Source organism: Micromys minutus (assembly GCF_963924665.1).
Source record: "Micromys minutus genome assembly, chromosome: 23".
In the NCBI taxonomy this organism is placed as follows: domain Eukaryota; kingdom Metazoa; phylum Chordata; class Mammalia; order Rodentia; family Muridae; genus Micromys; species Micromys minutus.
Genome location: NC_137958.1, coordinates 29,892,262 through 29,905,047, shown reverse-complemented (window position 1 = coordinate 29,905,047; position 12,786 = coordinate 29,892,262). Strand labels below are relative to the sequence as shown.

General features: G+C 40.1%; 1 protein-coding gene across 3 annotated transcripts in view; it reads right to left on the bottom strand.

Moving 5' to 3' along the window:
* The window catches only part of VPS50 (VPS50 subunit of EARP/GARPII complex), a 94,119-nt gene that overhangs the window by 16,878 nt on the left and 64,455 nt on the right, over positions 1 to 12,786 (bottom strand). For all 3 annotated transcript variants that reach the window (XR_013975511.1, XM_080936455.1, XM_080936456.1), the window contains exons 18-21: positions 11,474 to 11,650; positions 9,467 to 9,585; positions 6,761 to 6,867; positions 126 to 247 (exon numbers count right to left, since the gene is read on the bottom strand). Coding sequence is in view for 2 of the 3 variants with exons in the window: in XM_080936455.1 (XP_080792581.1) it covers positions 126 to 247; positions 6,761 to 6,867; positions 9,467 to 9,585; positions 11,474 to 11,650 (525 nt within the window). In the remaining variant the exon portion in view is untranslated. The remainder of the gene's footprint in view (positions 1 to 125; positions 248 to 6,760; positions 6,868 to 9,466; positions 9,586 to 11,473; positions 11,651 to 12,786) is intronic.

Here is a 12,786-nt window from a genome sequence, read left to right as displayed (position 1 = left end):
TGATCACAATTTCATGTTTGATAGATGATTCTCCAGTGTTACCCACTTGTGCAGAATAAAAACTTTACATTTGAGGAAATGAATATATTTTAGAAGAGAATTTTTTTCCTCCAAAGTTGACTTACCGAATCATTCCGGCCAAAAAAGGTATATACGGCATACAAGTAATAATCAAAGAGCTGAGAGAGGAAATGGATAACATCAAAGGCGATTGGCTTAAGGATGTTCATCATCTGCATGTACTTTCCTGAAAGAAAAAAAAAAAAAAAGATTAGCTAAAAAAAAAAAAAGGCTGTTTTACTCTATAATTCTTAATAAAGGCAATAAGAATATTTCAGTAAAATAGTTTAAATAGTGAACTAAGACATTCCTCATCATGAGTTGTATCTGTAGTATTTGGCAGGAACTAGAACAGTTCCAAAACTTTGCAGTGTTCTACAAGGCAGCACACTGAATGCCCCGACCACATTTCCCCACTTTTACACTACACTGACTGTCAAACTCTCACCAGACTCCTTTTCTCTTTTGTAGATAACACTGTACACACACAATCCACGTTCCAAATGGTTCTACTTAAAATAACTTGTTCAAAACTATTTAACTTAAATAAGGTAATATATAACTTACTTGACAAAAAGGGACATTTTCAGAAGATCGAATACATATAGCAAAAGTGGGAAAACTGAGGAAACTGAGCCAAGAAAGTGATACCCACACCCTTTAACCGTAGCCCTATGAACTCACGTCACAACATTTAGCACGTCACATACATATAAACCCAATATCCTCAAAGTACTAATGACATATAATTCTTACTCCTTCCTTTGATAAAATCCAATGTCCTCTTTTAAACATGATCATAATTAATAGACAATTAACATTTACCAGTTTATCTTATGGATATATAAGGAATATAAGTCGTATAAGGAATGAGTAAAATTTTAAATATCAAGTAAAAAATTTCAAGTATCAAGCTATCTTTATTTTCTAACAACTACACATACAAAATAACCAAGATAAATCTTTAAAATAAAGATGATAGAACTAGGTTGATGGGAAGCATGGGGAAGATGGAAGGACCACAGCCATCACTGACTACTCAAGAACCAAGATAGCATAGAAGGGGACAAACGGGCTAAGAAGAGATGAGGCAGAGATTCCCAGGAGCCAAACCACTAGTCTATGTCCACATCCACAGTGCTCACCCAACAAGAACCCTACCAGATTAACCACAAAACAAAAGCCACATCCTTAGGATTTCTCTCTTTCAACAAAACAAAAAAACAAAATAAAGGAAACTAAGTTAATAACAACAGACGACATTTTTCTGTAGCTGAAACAACTAGTTTCAAAAGCAAAAATGATTCCACTTAAGTACAAGAAACCCCTGAAAACCAGACCCTTAAATGATGTGAACTAGAAAGAAAAAAAAATAAAAAAAAGAAGGAAGGAAAGATAGAAGAACAAGAACGAAGGAAGAAATAAAGAAACAAAACAGAGGAAAAAACGGAAGGATGGGAATAAAACAGACCGATAGACACATATACAGAAAGAGAAGGCAAAAAGGGAGACAAACCAAAGAAAAGGTTAAATTTGATCACATACATATAAAGAAAAATCTGCCCAGGCATAAGGGCATTACCTCCTTGGCTCTACTTCAACACTGGTACACACACAGGACCTGAAGCATGGAGCACAGCAGCCTAAATACCAGGCAGGGAGCCTTCAGAGAAGAGACCAATGAGAACAGGAGCTAGAACTGGACAGGCAGACTTGGTAAAACGGTCTCCCAGGACAGCAGTTCCACAGATGTTTTTGGTTCTCTGGCCAGGAAAGCCAGAAGAGAGCTCTGCTTTTCGCCCTGCCTAGGGCTCTATGTCACAGTAGGAACCAAATTCTAGCTCAAATTCAAATCTAGTAGACAGCACTGGAAATAGATCTCCTGATTTTCATTAGAAATAGGTTATGTCTATTCCCCAGCCTAAGTCTTTCTCCTAAATGATTTTAGTGTTACCTCTTCATAAGGAAAAATGAGACTGGGGAACGGACATAACTATTTCTCTAGCCTGAACAGAGACCCAACATGTCCTAAAACATAAATCCAAAGCACTTGGCCCAGGGACCCACTCAAGAAGGCAGGCTCACTCGGCCAAGCTAAAAAGCTAGGGGACAGTTAGTCTTTAATGGCATCATGCACTTCTCCCTCCCTGGCTTCTTGCACAAGCCCAGCACAGTCCAACATGGGCTCTATGACTGCCCACACTTCTGAACCTGACTCCAAGAGAGGCAACTTTTCCTTTTCTTTTTGTCTGTCTTCCTTTTGAGTGGGCCAGATCCTATGTGTGTGTTCGCTGGTATTTTGCACTGTTTTTTATCCTTTCTTTAATGTGCCTTTCCATCCCATGTTGCTGTTTGTGTGCAGTGTGAGTGATCTCCATGACTAACCCAAATCCCATGGTTCCTTCTCTTAAGTTTACAAAATTATAAATTGATAATAAAACTTTCTAAACTTATACCAAAAACAACAACAACAACAACTAGCTAAGCAACTGAATGTATAAAATATTAAAAAAGCTAAGGCTTATGAAATGGGTATAGGCACCATGTACCTTACCTTGGGGTCAGGGCTCTATTTCTATAAAGCAGAGAGTGCCAGGAAGTTGGCTGGGGCTGCTCTATTCTGCACAATGCTTCTAGGCACAGATTTACTGAGAGGCAGCAACTAGGCCAAACCCAGTTCAATTTACTGGGAATATTTCTACAACCGCTGTCCAGACCTCTACCTTAGACATGAGCAGATAATTAAAGCCATCAAAGGATGCAAGGATGCAGGGACACAGGAAATGACATTACAGAAGCCGAGGTAGAGAAAACAAGAAAGCAGCCCCAGCAAAGAGGTAATGGTCATAGAGCACACAGAGAAAAGCAGTGACTATGGAAGGGCTCTTAGCAATTTAAAATACAGTCTTACAATAAACATGTGAACAATGTAATGGGCAACAGAAGTCTTCTAAAAGGTACTGGAAAATGTCAAGGATGTGGGAGATGATTTAATGGAAAAGTGAGAATAAAGGACCAATTAAAGAGACTTAACTACCTATGCAACGGTAGAAAACAGGAATTCATCCACACCAGAACAAAGAGAACACTTAGATTTCAAAGTTACAAACTTTCAATCTATAGTACTATTGACAGATAAACTGCTATTCAAATGAAAGAGAGGAGTAATGACATTTTTAGACTAACAGGAATGCAAAACATTTTCCTCTTCTATTATTTTTCTGGGAAATAAAAAGACCAACAGACCAAGATCCCTGTACTGTTGTCAGGAAGCAGAGAGGTATCTCCTGCTTTTCTTAGGGCTGTGCTCTGTGAGATTTACTACCTTGTCAGGGTTAGGAAGCATGGTCACTGTTTCTGTCATGCAACAAACAGTTACCTAACATAGCCACAGTGAGCAGGAAAGGTGTGTCCCGTGTGTTCCACTACAGGAAAATCTCATGTCTTCCTCCAATCCATATGATCCCTTTCTAGTCTGTGAATAACTAACTCCGTTAAGAATTGAAAATCAGTGACCATGCCTTCTCTGACTGAGATGCATGAAAGTTAAGAGTTTGCTGGCTTTAGAAAAGGACAGCCTGGATTCTCCCACCTCCCAGAAGTACCACTGAAGTTCTCTGAGGTTCAGTTGTTTAAAAATGATACACGGACATCACAGAGAATTCACAAGCCATCAAACAGTCTCAGATGACAAACAACTTAGAAACCTCAGCTGGAATTATAAGGAAACTATACTTATGAGCACCTTAGGAAGGAACATGAAATGCTGCATAAAGGAAAGCAAGCAGAATCTAAAGATATGGAAAAGCTTCACAAAAACCCTGGGGAAACCTATCTTCACAACTCCAGACCTGGGAGGAGACCCAGAAGGACAGACAAAGAAGCCAAATGTCAGCATGAACAGAACCAGGAAACAAAAGACGCAGCAGTCTGCCTAGGCCACCTCAAAGACACAGCCAGGGAAACCCAGATCTCCTTCCACAATATCCGTACCTCCTGTGTGGGTTAGGAAATACATGTACAGGGGACGGAAGCACCTAGAGTGGAGAGAACTCTTGGCACTGTGGGTAGCAACCACTAAAAGAGGCTTTCCTAAGAGTTAAACTTTTAAACATCGAGATCTTATAGATGCTGGATAAAATGGCTTTATCGATTTTCTAATCCATAGAACATGCTCAACTTTCCAAGTCAACTGGATGCCATCCACATCCCCAATCAGCCTTCCACTCATTAAAGAAGAAGAAAATGTAACCATCCCTTCCCCCTGTCTCTTCTCTGCTCGTCTGTGCCTATAAAATGGCCTGTTTCTTCAGCTGTTTTGTTTTTTGGCCTGCTATTTCCCACGTTGGGCTCCTTAACTAAGTCCTTTTCATAACTCTTATATCTGATAAACAGCTGATTACCTAAAAAAGCAGAAAAGCTCAGAAGAGTAAAACATTATTAGAGACATACGAAAAGATGCTTAAACTCAAGCATTACTAAATCCATATTTGAATGAGATGTCATTTATCCTATTAGACAAAAGACATCTCAATATTGATACAGAGCGTGGGTGACACTAAGAAGAGCTCCCAGATTGTTGGCAGAAGGGCAAACTAACAGAACCTCTGCAGCTAAATCAAGAGTGAGCGTCAAGCTGATGATGAGTGTACACTATTTAAACCAACAGAGTAAGCACTTGTAAAGTTGTCTGAAGGCAGCATTTTCCCATGAGCAAATGATTTCTTCCTAGATACCTGCAGTGCCACTGTTTGTTGTCTCGTATCATGTCAAATGAGACAACAGATGTTCAAAGAGAGGTAAGCTGAGTGGCACACGGGTGCACACAGAGGAGCACGCAGGAGAGCAGCCGAGGAACACACTCAGTGGAGCACACCTAGGGCACTTCAGTGACTGAGGAACACACTCAGTGGAGCACACCTAGGGCACTTCAGTGACAGAGGAACACACTCAGTGGAGCACACCTAGGGCACTTCAGTGACTGAGGAACACACTCAGTGGAGCACACCTAGGGCACTTAGTGACAGAGGAACACACACAGTGGAGCACACCTAGGGCACTTCAGTGACTGAGGAACACACGCAGTGGAGCACACCTAGGGCACTTCAGTGACTGAGGAACACACTCGGTGGAGCACACCTAGGGCACTTCAGTGACTGAGGAACACACGCAGTGGAGCACACCTAGGGCATTTTCAATGAAAGCTCATGTTATGTGAAAAGTGGGGGAAAGACGCAGTATATTCAAATTCCAAATGGTGTTAAGAAAGATAAGGTTCCTACAAGGCTTAGTCTATCACTGAAGACCAAGGGTGAGGGTTATGGGGGCTGGAGTGGGAGGCATGAGGAAGGACTGACAGAAAACTTCCTTCATGTATCTGAAGTGACCATGGGAAGACTGGAGGACAAAAACCACAGACATTTGCTCCAACTTTTCTGAGTCAACACAGGAAAGAGATTTTTAGCAATTAGATCGGTCTAATAGCAGAATAAGTAGCCGTGTGGTATAAAATGCTTTCAGTGACTGAGGCATGAAACAAGAGCTTGACAGGCACCACATATTATGGGAACCAGGGAAAGAAAATTTCGTTCTGTGGGTATTACACCAGACAACCTCTCAGACCTGTTTCAATCTGATTCTGCAAATCCTGAAGAGTTATTCATGCCACTTTTCTGTTACTTTTCCTGGATAAAAGAAGAAAAGCTAATCATCCTGACAATAATTAGCCACAGAATAGCTTTTTAGAGTCTTTTTTTCTGGGGCATGAAAATGTATAACTTTTCTTCTCAGCTCAATATGACTTTTGCATATTTTTATCTAAAGAAGGTAGGGCTAAAGCATTTTGTACATTTTATCATATTCATTAATAATATTCAGAAGTTATCTTAAATAGCATAGATCTATTCCATCAGACCCGAGTTTACTCAAACAAGGCAGTAGATTAAAAAAAAAACACACACAGAACACAGAACACAGAGATCCTTGTAGCCAAGTGCTAACATCCCTGAATGGTGTAGACAGCACTGAGAGAAACTTTCAAACTTACCTGTCAAATGTATGGTCCTATTTGAGAAAAATAAAGTCTGAGAGAATGCAAGATGTTGAAATACCCACATTAAGAACCGACGTGCCCCTAGAGCTGTATAACTAGGATGGCATTTGTCGCTGGTGGCCTTTGGTGACATCATCTAAAAGTGTCATCTGTAATGAGACACTTCCTACAGTGGGAACATTTCCTCTGTAAAACCCTCATGTCTGAGAAGACAGACAATCACTATTCACTCTGCTTATCTGACAGGAAGGCTGGGAAGCTCTATGAGGCAATTAAACTGAAACATATTGTGCTGTGAAATTGGCACTATCACCCTTATATATGGACCTCTCACTCGGTCACCTGGATCGATTCAGAAAAATTAGGAGTCACGATAACGTATAAGTAGGTAAGTGAAAAGGTGAGACGGACGTCGCGATCTGTGTACCACCGTTCGGGGCATTACAGGATGACACGCACTGACGTATACGAGTCTTAAATCCTTCACTCCAGTGAACACAAAGTAACCACGCTAAGAAATTTAAGTAAAAATAATTTGGTAGCTAAAACTAATGTAACTGACATAATATTTAAAAAACTATTTAATTTAATTTAAAATATTAAATTTAAAATATTAATTTAATTTATTAATATTAATATTTAACTCACCAACAAGCCTTATCACATTCAAGGTTGTGTTTGTTAAGATGGGTGCATTCACTTTATTTAGACTGTAATCCGATTTCTTCCTGCTCTTGAGGGTCTCCCGTGAAACACTTCACATGAAAAACAAAGGAGAAGTGGCATTAGACTGCAGTCTAATTACAAGTAAGCTGCTCAGCATATGGTCTAGCTCCTACTCACAAAGATTTCTGAAATCCTATGCATAAGCGAACTCAGCGCCAGAGAGAGGAGAAAGAATGGAGGAATGAAGTTCTAGAAATATATTTGTCTGTAGGCATTCTGAATTCATCACCTGGAGTTATTATTTCTATCTCCTTAGTGCATTCAGTTTCCACTTCCCCAAGTCTTTGTCGTTCTATTCCACTTACTGTCCGTGTTTTTGGATACCACTCAGGAATTTACTGCTCTCCTCTTTAAGTTCCTTCAGTTGCTAGGTTTTTATCTCCTGGCATTCTCTGATGAAGTGTGTGTGCTCTTTCAAGTTCTGGGTCCTGTGATTCAACCAGATTATTCCAATTGGAGAACATCCCTACAGGACTAGTTATTCATATTGCTGGTGTTTTTGTGATGTCCTCTGGGCAGATAAGCTGCTTTTATTGTTTGTCTGATGGGAGAGGCTGAGCCAGTGCTGGAGCTATGCGCCAGGCCTGGGCATGGCAACCTACCATCTGTGATGCTTCTGAAACAAATGTTCTCCTTTGGAAGTTATACACACAGGCATAAATGTATCAAATCTACAGAAGACATAATGCCAGAGTATGGGGTGAACAGGTGACACTGATTCTAAGGCAAAGCAGAACTCCGTGGATGGCCATTTTTAAAAAGTGACAGAAGCGGGTGAATGTAATCAGAAGAAATAAATGGCATTCTCGGAAAATTAGTGAAAATATTTTGAGAAGGGTGTGGAGAAAGGGGACCTGTTACATAACAGGCAGATAAAAGAGTCTACTGAGAGGTGAACAGAACTGTACTGTGCTGCAACTGACAATACAGAGGCAAAGGACGCCAGAAAAGAGCCAAGCACAGACTAGGTCAGCAAAAGCATCATGCCTGAGGAGCGCAGGGGTTTTCTAATGCGAAGGTGAATTAATCAAAACTCATCCAGAAAAACATCATGGCACTGAATTAAACTTATATCCAAGGAAAAAAATCTAAATTTATAACTAAGAACAATTTAAAAGGTGAGAAAGTTTGGAGACAAGAAACTAAAGTAACTCTAACAAATCAGGATATACATTCATAAAGAACAGACACTACCTTACATACCCACATTAGTTAGAACAGAGCTTTCCTTTTAGGCAATGTTTCTTAAACATATCCAATCAGTAAATTCAACAAAACCATCCTATTTAGCCCAAAGATTGGTTAATATCTTACATACGTAAAATCCAATAAAGTCAAACTTCCCCAATCAAATTGCTCACTTTTAGGGAGAAAATTATGTCAGTCAGGATTCTAACTAAATCAATTATTAACTAAGTGTAAAATATACTTAAATCTTTCATTTAAATGTGTGTGTGATTATGTGTATATATTAACTAAAAGTATCTGAAATGAATTTAGTTCACCATAAAAATTAGGCCCACTGAATTGGATAAAGGTAACAAAAATTCTTAATAAAATTATAGTTTTGAAGAGAAAAGCTTATCATAAAACAAAACTTAATTACTAGCAGGAAACTTTAATAGAAAATCAAACACACACTCCAAAATACTGGAAAATTAGAAGAGGCTCTTTATTTACCAGATCAGTACAAAAATAACTGAATGCTCTTTTGATTGGGCTCAATATTTGTAAGAGATGATAAAGTAACTTTTAAGATTTGGAAAAAGGCAGGGCAATTATGGCACATGCCTTAAACCCCAGAACTCAGAAGTAAGCACACCTCTCTGAGTTTGAGGCCAGCCTGGTCTACAGAATAAGTTCCAAGACAGCCAAGGATATACAGAGAATCTTTGTCTCAGTTCCCCACCTCCAATATATCAATGATCAGTATTAAATGGACGGAGCAGGTTGTGTGTGTGTGTATGTGTGTGTGTGTGTGTGTGTGTGTGTGTGTGTGTGTGTGTAGAAAGGGAGTAGAAAGAGATATCAGAAGTCTTGGAGAGGAAAGAAGTAAGCTGAAATTATAAAAGTGAAGTAGTCATATATGAAATTCTTTAAAAAATTTAGAATCTTGCTGCAAAAACACAATGTCAATGATTAATATGCACAAGAATGTCATAATGAAAGTTATTATTCTATGCATTAAATATATATGAAAAAGAAAGTAGTCCCTTGATTCTGTCAAGGAAACTGTTTTATGGGACAGAAGAATCCACAAAACCATTGGCCAAATGGACAATTTTTAGAACAATTTTTATGATGTCAAATATACTGTGTAAGTCGAAAGAAAAGGTATATTTAAGCCAGCTCAGGTGGAGAATCGACTAATATTTCTGACATAATGACAGTCGAAGTCCATCAAAAGGGTTGGTCTGTGAAACATCAAGTGAGGCTGTACTTAACGAGTTTTTTCATATCAAGTGTTTTATTCTTTTACCTGAAGGTTCAGTTATGGGACAAACTTGCACGCTCAGGTCTTTCATTTTCTAACATTAACTGCCGCCGTGTTTTAACTTTTTATTTAAATTTGTTCTCTATTGACCTTCAAAGGAGCCTAAAAACCACCCCAGCGAGAGCAGTAGTCACCTCTTCACGGGGACATCACCAGTCTGCTCGTCCACGTAGTCACGCTTCAGCTCCTCAGGAACATCGCTGTCACTGTCATAGTCCTGATAGGCACTCTTCTCCTGCTCATCAGATTCATACTGAGGAAAACACAGTGGAACAGGGTCACACAGAAAAATGTACACGACTTTTAATAAATGGCTAAAGGAAAATTCTTAATTTAGCTTGAATTTTTACCATGAAGTAGCAAACTCTCCTTCCATTTTCTTTTCCATCCTACTTTAACTAGCCCAAAAGAAATAAAAAATAAAATAACATTGATGTGCCATGTGTTTGTAAATGAAAACATAAATCAAATACTCATAACCACAACTAACACCTCAATGGACCTCAAAGAAGCAACAGTGTATTTTAGACTTAGGAAGACCTTCTAGTTGTCTTGTTTACTTTCTAGCTGTTAGCTCTTTACAACAAGGCTGAGGGTTCAGTTCTATTCCCAGAACTATACTGTAATTCATAAATACACTCAGCACACGGAGGCTCCTCCCTAACCTCTTCCTCGCCCTGTGGCAGGATGGAGGGATGCCAGCATTACAGGGCCGATGAGAAGCAGGCGAACAGCGGCAGCACCGCCCTCACCGTGCCGCGTCGGCCATGAGTAAACACTGGCTCGCATTCTGCATCTCTGCCCACGGACTGTGCCCAGTTCTCAGCTACTCTATCTCCTGAGTCCTACACACTTAGGACTCACACTGTATCTACAAAGATTAAATTCTGCACTGATAACTACAAAATATTATGGCATTTCCCTGTATTTAGATATTCAGACAATAAACTCTTCTCAGGAGGCAGAGGCAGGTGGGTATCTCAGTTTGAGACCAGCTTAGTCTACATAGTGAGTTCATAGTCAGCCAGGGCCACATAGAAAAATCCTGTCTCAAAATCTGCCCAAAATAGGTTTCAGAACTAAAATAGAAAAATATAAGAAATAGATGTTCTCAGACCTAAACAATTCTTACTTGGTTTCATCAAATCTATAGTGGGTTCATCTAGAATTATGGAGAACAACTGGACATACCACGTAATATTCTGGGTCAAAGGATGATTTTGAAAGCACGCTACAAAACTATAAGGCAGGTACTGATCTGTATTGCAAATATGGACAGACCATGGGGCACAAATGTAAAGTAACTTGTCAAGACCCACACAGCTAATAAACTGAAGGGATGTTACTGTACTGAAATTCTACCTACTAAACAATACCTATATTTAATATTGTTTCAAGCTGATCGAAGGGTTGTTAAAAGATCACAGTTCTCTAAATTCTCTTCTCTAAACTCCATCAGACAACAAGGCAATGCCTTTGTGGTTGTTTCAACAGGAACGGCCCTATAGGCTCCTGCATTTAAATTCTTAGGCATCAGGAGAAGCACCACTTGAGAGGGACGAGGAGGTGTGGTCATTACTCCTGGAGGAAGTGTCACTAGGGGTGGGCTTAAGCTCAAGCCAGGCCCAGTGTGTCTCTCCTGTCCGAGAGTCTGAAAGCAGAACTCTGAGCTACTTCTCCAGCACCAAGCTCAATGGACTAAACCTCTAAAACTGCAACCCAGTCCCAATTAAACACTGCTTTACAAGAGTTGCCATGGTCACCGCATCTCTTCACAGCAAAAGAACACGGACTTGGAGGAAAGGATTACCCAGAGTGCACCCGTGACAAAAGCAGAGGCGCACTACTCCCTCAGCAGTCTGCTGGTCACCGGAATATCCCAAGGAAATATACCCCTAACAGGTAAAACAGACTGATAAGAACATTACACAAACAGGAACAGATTTGTAGTTCGGGCCAGCACTGTGAGTGAATGCACTGTTGAGTCATTATCTTACAATAATGACTACAGGAACACAGCACACAGCAAGAATAAAATGGCTAACAGGCAAGCAATCCAGCAAGTTACCGACTCACTTCAGAACACTGTTAAAAGGAAAACACTCGTCTGTTTCACAAAGCATCTTAAAAATATCACATACCCCATTAGAGGCTAAGACATCTTCTGTTTCTTCGTCTTTGTGGTCGGCTTGAATTTCAAATGGATTCCCACCACTACGGTACTGCTCAAACAAAGTCACAGGTTTTGAAGAAGTCGCCGATGGCTGCTTACTCGGTGAAACGGACGGGGAGCGAGACTGTTCCAGGAATTTAAACTCCTACACATTCAGAAAGGACCAAAGGACTGTTAGAAAAGTCACAAGCCCTGAGCACACAAACACAGCCATCAATGTAAATGTAGAGTTACAAGTGGGAGTGAGCAGGGTCTTCACAATCTTCACATTGTTCGTCTGTACACCCTGCACACTGTCTGAGATCACAGTGGTGGAAAGGCATAAACATTCTAAAAGACAACTCCATCGACAGTCACTTAAGTCAGAACTGCCTCATCAAACAGCTCCGGCCTTCCCTGAAGGAAAGGCAGAGACGCATTTTGAAATAAAACAAGAAATGTGCATGGCACAGCAGCAGGAACCACGGGAAGACACTTTTAACCCGCATTACCTTTCGAGAGAGCGACTGCTGAGACACTGGGCCTCACGCTTGGACCACGGAGGACATTACACGGGAGCATCAGGTGCCGATCTGTCCTCATTCTGTTGGTGCCTGTAACTTTACAGACCAAGAAGCGAACAGCACTAAAATCCATTTGGGTCAGACGTGTCTTCTGCGCCTACACTGCTATATTCAAGCTATAACAAAATGCTACCTGCCTTCTCCTTGCTTAGATTTCCTCATCTTTAAAAGGGAGAAACCATCTAGATTGGAGAAATTTAAAAAAAAAAATGATAAAGCTAAAAACATGCAATCCCTGCTCCAAATTCCACATCAGAGAGTGGGGTCGGTGCAGCAGTCCAGAGAGGCCCAGTGCCAAGCTTGAGGCTGCAGCTTGTTGGAGAAAAGATTCAAATGATCCCCGAGGCTCACCTAGAGCACAAAGCTTCCAACTTGATGACGTACCACAAAAATAAGGCTTTTTCATACCTAACAAAAGTAATCCCAGGTTCCGTGTCCTTCACACTCAGTATTAGTCTAACAGGCCCAGGGGCAGTGTCTTAAATCTCTACCGAGAACACTGACGTCTTTACACCACCACTGCACTGTGTCCCAGTCTCTCAACTACTGTTAAATCACATCTAAAATGACGCCTAGAAATCATGACATCATTTTTAAAAATCTAACAAGTGTTTAATATAAAAACATGATTTTTTTTAATAAATCCATGAGAATACACATGAGTAATTAAGCTGTAAATGGCTTTCGAGGCAACCACTTTAAAAAAAAAAAAAAAAAA